Source organism: Nymphaea colorata, chromosome 12 (assembly GCF_008831285.2).
Source record: "Nymphaea colorata isolate Beijing-Zhang1983 chromosome 12, ASM883128v2, whole genome shotgun sequence".
In the NCBI taxonomy this organism is placed as follows: Eukaryota; Viridiplantae; Streptophyta; class Magnoliopsida; order Nymphaeales; family Nymphaeaceae; genus Nymphaea; species Nymphaea colorata.
This window is the reverse complement of record NC_045149.1, coordinates 7,279,156-7,285,992: the sequence shown is the minus strand read 5'-3', so window position 1 is coordinate 7,285,992 and position 6,837 is coordinate 7,279,156. Positions and strand designations below refer to the sequence as shown.

General features: G+C 36.9%; 1 protein-coding gene across 1 annotated transcript; it reads left to right on the top strand.

Annotated features, from left to right (window-relative positions):
• The first annotated feature begins 1,802 nt into the window (after positions 1-1,802).
• LOC116266126 (uncharacterized) lies at positions 1,803-3,598 on the top strand. Its single transcript, XM_031647228.2, has 4 exons — positions 1,803-2,030; positions 2,184-2,237; positions 3,147-3,216; positions 3,319-3,598. The coding sequence occupies exons 1-4, from the start codon at positions 1,974-1,976 to the stop codon at positions 3,366-3,368; spliced, it is 231 nt and encodes a 76-aa protein (XP_031503088.1). The 5' UTR covers positions 1,803-1,973; the 3' UTR covers positions 3,369-3,598.
• Positions 3,599-6,837: the final 3,239 nt, after the last annotated feature.

Here is a 6,837-nt window from a genome sequence, read left to right as displayed (position 1 = left end):
AAATTCGAAAAATACATTACGCAACTAAAAATTTTAATTTTTTAATGATTTTTTTTTTCGTTAGCTAGGGTGGGGCCATGGCCTAGGCACTAATGATTTTTTTTTTTCTGTTAGCTAGGGTGGGGCCATGGCCTAGGCATTCCACTTCCGTTAGCTAGGGTGGGGCCATGGCCTAGGGTGGGGCCGAACACTATTCTTTGGAATTTGATGATGAGAGTGATGACATACAACTTGTGTGAGACGCCAACATCTTCAATTAAATTTGAACAGATTAAACCATGGCTCCCCGAAAGATCAACCAGAGTTTTGGCAAATCCTCTTGGAGCATTCATTGTCTCCACCATAAAGAGACCGTTTGATTGTTTTGCCACCCGAAAATTCTTTCTAGGTGTCATAAAACTGAAAAAGTAAATTCAAAATTTTCATCTATTATAAGTCCCTTTCAAATCCGACTAAAAATCCAAAAATCTGTGCACGTTGAGTCTTGATCTACATAATGTATTCGAGATTTACGTGCTTATGTGAGCCAGGTTGATCGTTCTAAATAATTTATTGAAAATTTATAAAAAGCCACCTAACAAATAGAAGAATAACAAATCACCCCTAACTTTTGACTTCTCAAACAGCCCCCTCTCTACAAAAAAAAAAACATTAAAATATGAGAATATTAATTTATATAAGTGTCTCTCTCGAGAATATCTCTAACAAGATATAATAAACCTTTTTTGAAAAATTAACTTGGCGGATGGCCATCAACAATTTCTGGCTGGCATTCACCTAAATAATTTGGATATTGCTAAACATCAATTAATCATATTATTTGGACTAACCAAAGAGACTAATAGAAACCAGTTTCTTACATGTATAGGGGAGAAGGGGTCAGAATCTTGAATCTCAACATTCAAGTGTCTCACAGTTTTTTTTTTCTCTCTAATTTGATAAATAATGGATTTTATTTTTCAAGTTTTTGCAAGATCACATCTCACACCATGAAACGACTTCATAGCGTTTTTTGGTGAACTTAGATCGTGTGTGAATGTGTAATATGCGCTTAAGACATGTTGTGCGTTCTAAATAATTTACTGAAAAATTATAAAAAGCTACCTAACAAATAAAAAGGATAACAAATCACCTCTCAAAGAGCCACCTCTCTACAAAAAACATTAAAGTTGGAAAATATCAATTTATAGTGTTCAATGTTCCGGGTCATGGGTTGCGTCGAGATATGATACACCTATCAACTTAAATGTCACGACCACACTTTCTTTAACACAAGAGCAGCAACCACGAAAATTGCATTACATGGCTACACTTTAAAATCAAATTTTTTAGAAAAAAAAAAGTGAAGCAATATTTTTAGAAAAAAAAAAAAGTGAAAGACAGTTATGTTAATTGAACCACAACCAATTCTTCAAAAGTCTTCAAGTCTTTTCCTTTCCAAGAAAGACGCAAATGCATTCTTAAATTTATAGATATACTTTTCTTGCTTAACTTTCTAACGGTACCAAAAAAATAACATTCACCTAAATAGTTTGGATATTGCTAAACATAAATTAATGATATTATTTGGTCTAACTAAAGAGACTAATAGAAATTAAGTAATATAAAGAATGTTTTTACTTAAAGTTTGTTTAAGTCTTTTCGTTTTATTAACCATATTAAAGTTTTAAAAAAAAAATCTAAGGTTTAATTGGTCAAGGGTACCTTTTATGTAAAAATGCAAAACTTAAAGCGCGATTTCTTTAAATACGTTTTTAAAATTTTCCTAGCAACTCGACGTTCTTACGGCCCTTTCCTCTGGAATATCACCAGTCACCACAAGTTGAGGGAGACCCTTTTCGTAGGAAAGGAAGGGACTTTCCCCGGTGAAACAAACGCCGCCTTCCGACAAGTCAAGGGTCATCGGTTGTTCGCTCGTCTCTGGAAGAACAGCGAGTGCCCGCCTTCTTCTTCCCCTCGCACTCTGATGCCCAATGGCTTCCGCTGCTAAGCCGTCCATTGAAGACCCTAAGCTGAAGCTTCAAAAGGAGGTCTGTTACGTGAGAAAAACATTCTTTCTTAATGCTTGCTTAGTTGCTACATCTCTCAAACTGTTATTTACCCTCTTCTTGGGTTTGTAAAAAATTCGTAATCTAGTGCTTCTCATTTTCCTTTTTGTTTTTGTTCTTTTGTTGCCTCCCTAGATCAGGAGTCATGAAGTTGCAATCGCAGAGCTAAGTTGCCTGTCGTCTTCTCGAGTAAGCTTCCTACGGTTTATCTCCTTTCTGAATCGTTTTTGTTCTTGGTTGTTTCCGCCGCATCTTTTACTTGGTTGTGTTGTTTTCATTTGTTCATATGATTCATGCGTTCATGTTCGTGGTTTTATTCATTAACATTCGCTAAAATTTCATATGGATGAAATGGGATGTATGCCTCGTTTTTAATGATTTTTTTCACGAATAAGTTCGATTTTTAATCTTGGTATTAGAGCGCGTAAGGATATCTACGAATCCTGAACGGTTTGTTGGCTTGATGATAGGAGACGTTCTGGTGTAGTTCCGAACACCCAGTAACGCCTCTAGTACTTTGTCATGTTTTGCTGAATCGTTCCCAACTGATAATAGAAAGCTCTTTCATTTATCAGTTCCATCTAGGAAAAAGATCTCTTGCTATGCTTACGGCCAGGCCTAATCGGATGTGCTACTTCCATAATCACATATAAAGAAACTTTGAAGTCCACGGAAAGGATGAAAGAAAAGATATGTTATTAGCGTGGGGAGACCAGAGAACTGCATTCTTCTGAGTATCAAATATATGAAGAGAACTTTTTTGCTTTGTTATTTCATGAATAGTTCATTCTGAAGTGGAAACAAACATATAGAACTTGACTTAACGAATTCTGTTGCTAAGACTGCTTCTTTGATCTTTCTGCCTTTTTTATTCTTTTGCATGGATTCAAGATTTAGAGTAGTTATGCACCGCAATGATTGAATTTCAAGTTTGCAAATTCTGCAAATTCTGTCTTGGCTCGGTGTAGATATGCTCAGCCTATATTTGAGTTTGTCTATATTGGTTGTACTTCAGTTAATTTGACGAGGAGCTTTAAGGTGAGCATGTGTATTATTTGCTGGTCTGACTTTATTACTGGTTCCTTTTGTTCCTTACAGAAAGTTTACCAAAAGAATGGTACAATCTTCTTTCGCACAAGCATTGACTTAGCATTGACATCTGAAAAGAGTAAGTTCTCCTTTCAACCAATGAGCCGAAAGTTTGTTTTCTCATGAAACTCTATCCTACTCCATTGTTTCTCTAATTGATTAATCTATGTGCTTTTCACAGAGCAGCTAGACTTGGCCAAGTCAAAGTTAGAAAAGATTAATCCCACCTGATCTCCATTATGTTGGCTAGAAAAGTAAAGGTGTTTTTATGATTAAATTGATGTAGAGGGAAGGGAAGGTGTGCTGTTGTTTGTGATTTCTCTTTTGTCCATCAAGTACTAGAGCTGGACAAATTGTTGGTTTCTATTGGCATGTTCCAGATTAGGTTGTACAGATAACTGTACTAAACAGCAGTGAAAGATACACATGAATGATATACACAAGTAGAAAAACGTTCTGCAGAGGCTTTGTCATTTTAGTTTTTGCATTTCTACCTTCTGTTCGTTTCTCCTTTACGAAGATAACTCCTTGAGTTTGTTTTGGCTGCATTGAAGCTTGCTTGGGTGCACATTTAAAGAAATCACAGACAGCCTGTCCATAGGTTAGAGGCAGATACAAACACGGACTAGCATGGGTAAAACCGTAAAAGACAGGAGGGCATGTTGTCTATGAATGTTAGAATTGGAAGACATGTTGACACAAACAGGAAATGGACTCATTCATCACTCAGCAAACTATGTTGGCTCCAACTGTAACATCATCTGGTTTCTTCTCTGTCCAACACTTGACAACTTTCTTGTTGTTTCACTTTCTTGTTGTTTCACTTTCTTGTCAATATTCAACTTTGTTGTCATATTTTGCCACATAGTCCCTATGCAGTATGCACTGATACATAAGAATACATGTGGCACCATTTTGGTAAGAGATTTCTTAAGGATTCAATCTGGGCAGCCTGGCAAATAAACATCGGTGGGGATTAACTTATCGACTCCTTGAACGCAAAAACTTGTGACCGTACGTGAGTTTTATTGGTGTGTAAACTTGTCAATTCTAATTAGAAATCAGAGTTAACAAACTGTAGACAATTAGGTAGTAGCATGCATGAGTGTCTACTATTACAGAGTTGACCCAAGCTGAACTAGAAGGCTGATGTTGATTTTTGTTGTTCTGACTTATGAAGAGGACCATACTGTGTTTTATTATCTGCTATGTCACACGGACTCACCAAAACAACAAAGCACTCGAGTTGATACGACTCGGGTGCGGGTGTGCCTCTAACATGGCGGATGTAGGTCAAACCACATTGAGGTCATTTTTGTCCTCTTTTTGATTTTCTTTCTCGGAAAGGATGCTTCTGTTTTTCATTTTTTTTTATTTTGCTGTATCTGTTACTGTTTTTAATATTTTACTGCATACTTTTGCAGTTTAATACTATATATTATTTGTTGTTCATAATTTTATATATTGCATGTCATATGGACATATATGCTGTTGCTGTTTATAAGTTTTCTTATATGTATTAATTACATAAGTTTCATTCATCAGTTATATATATAAGTGCTATATATGTGTTACCAGTTTTGTCAATCAGTCTTATATATGTTATGTATGTAATATATGTAATATATGTTGTATATTATGCAATTATAAATTTATAATACCAGATATATAACTACTACTTGTTTAATGCCTACTTCTGATGTGAGTAAGATTGTAAAATCTGAAATCGGACTCCACAGTATGTATATTACATGGAAGAAATAGATGCTACCGATTTTGGAATCTAGGATGTGACTTCGTCATAGATACATATAACACACCCTCGCGGCACCCGCACCCCCATGTGACATGACTTATCTGTGTATTCCCTCATTTTGTTCTCTTCTACTTTAAGGCAGATATCTAGGAGTTTGGAATGCGTTTGGTGGTAAAAGCGTACGTTTTGCAGTTGAATTTGGAAGAAGGTTATGCCTTAGCCATGAGTTCTTACTGGAGCAGCCTTAATGAATATGATACTAGTCTAAGTGGTTCTGAAATCCAGAAGGACCTCCTTCATCTCTTCCATATATTCATGTTTTCTAAAATATTTTCATGTCCCTTGCATCACCATTTATTGTTCATTAATACGTCTTTCTCTGTAACCAGATTTTTGTTTAATAATAATAATAATGAGGAACTCCCCGGGGAGTATGACCTCTAATTAAAGAACTTTGAGCATGAGGATGACGATGACGACCACTAGGGAGGAGTGGTTTTGGCTTGACCTTCAATACCCTCTCAACTCATTTCACAACTTCCTCCTTACCACCTCAGACTGGAGGGTGCAGTTATACTAAACCATTGGATTCCTATTAAAATGAGTGATTGATTGTAAGATGCAGGCATCCTTTTGTCTGAGGTTGATGTGATCTAACATTTGATCATTCATCATGTTCAAAACATTTCAGTCTAACTACTTCCCCAGCGTCCCATTTTCTGGCTCTTCCCCTTGCATCTATCCCGACCATAACTTGTGCTCTCGGGTGTTATTGCATTTCTATCTCCCCCTTAATGTTTCCTACATTGGGTTTTTATAATGGCTTAAAGAGGTGTGGAAGATCGAACTTCGGGTTTCCATTTTCTATTCCCTAAGACGGGGGTTTGAGATTCGATATGATAACTGTTTTAATAATTTTAGTTCCATGGTTTCAAGCCCGGAACTTCAAAAAGGTATTTTCAAGTCGAAAAGTAGGCTTCCCAACTTAATGGATTAGTTAAGAAGTTCTCCGACCGGTAAGCAGCAGGTCATGGGTCCAAACCTCATTGTGATTACTTGTGAAGCCAAACAATACCATGTTTAGTTCGGTAGAGGTTTCCTGTGGTTTCTTGGACCTTTAAGAGATTTACACGATTGAGGAGTTGAATATTGACCCAAGAAATTAAACCGAGCACCACACACATCCACTGAGAATAATGATTTTTCCTGCCATGGGCAAAACGTAGACTCATTTCCCAAATTAAAGAGACAAACAAGCCAAGTTTCTTGCAGGAAAAAGGCTCGTGCAAAGTCCTCATTTCAAGTGTCATGAGCATCAACCGCTTGTGACACCCTCTCGTCTTTCAAAAACCGGGTTGCCAATGCACAAGTTTAAGCACTCCAAAACACTAAAAACAGACTCGTGCTTTAAAGACAGACTCGTGCTTTAAAGAGATTGGAAGAAAAAGTAAAGTTTCAGATCAGATAGTAACATGAAATACTCATCTACTCACTGGAAAAGAATGCTTCTTTCGATTGAGCAACACAAAATGATGGAAAGGGCAATCCCTTTGTATGAAGAGGAGCAAACGAGCACGAATTTTTGTGAAGTACAAAGAAGCAAATACCATGGGGAGGACAGGCAAAAACATTGGTTTTCCTTATCCTTGTGCCAATAATTTTTTTATTTTCCCATTCGGTAGGCCTTTTCGTTTTCGCATTGGCAACTGAGGTTAGGCAGTCTTTCACCTGCACTCTCAAGTTAGCTACTTCTATTGTGATTGCAGAATGACCTAGAGAAAGAGAATATGTTGACATCAACAGGATTTTTGGCCAAACTCGATCCAGTTTAATCACCATAGGAGAGAGTTGGCGGACCAGTCTGGCAGGATACACACGCACCATGAAGCGTGCTTGATTCATACCATACATACTTCAGCATCACATAACACAAAAATCCAGTCG

Excerpts from the sequence above, each read along its gene's own strand:
- LOC116266126 (XM_031647228.2), top strand. The coding sequence starts at position 1,974 with ATGGCTTCCGCTGCTAAGCCGTCCATTGAAGACCCTAAGCTGAAGCTT. Across the intron at positions 2,031-2,183 it reads AGCTGAAGCTTCAAAAGGAG|ATCAGGAGTCATGAAGTTGC; the intron begins GTCTGTTACGTG and ends TTGCCTCCCTAG. Across the intron at positions 3,217-3,318 it reads AGCATTGACATCTGAAAAGA|AGCAGCTAGACTTGGCCAAG; the intron begins GTAAGTTCTCCT and ends TGCTTTTCACAG.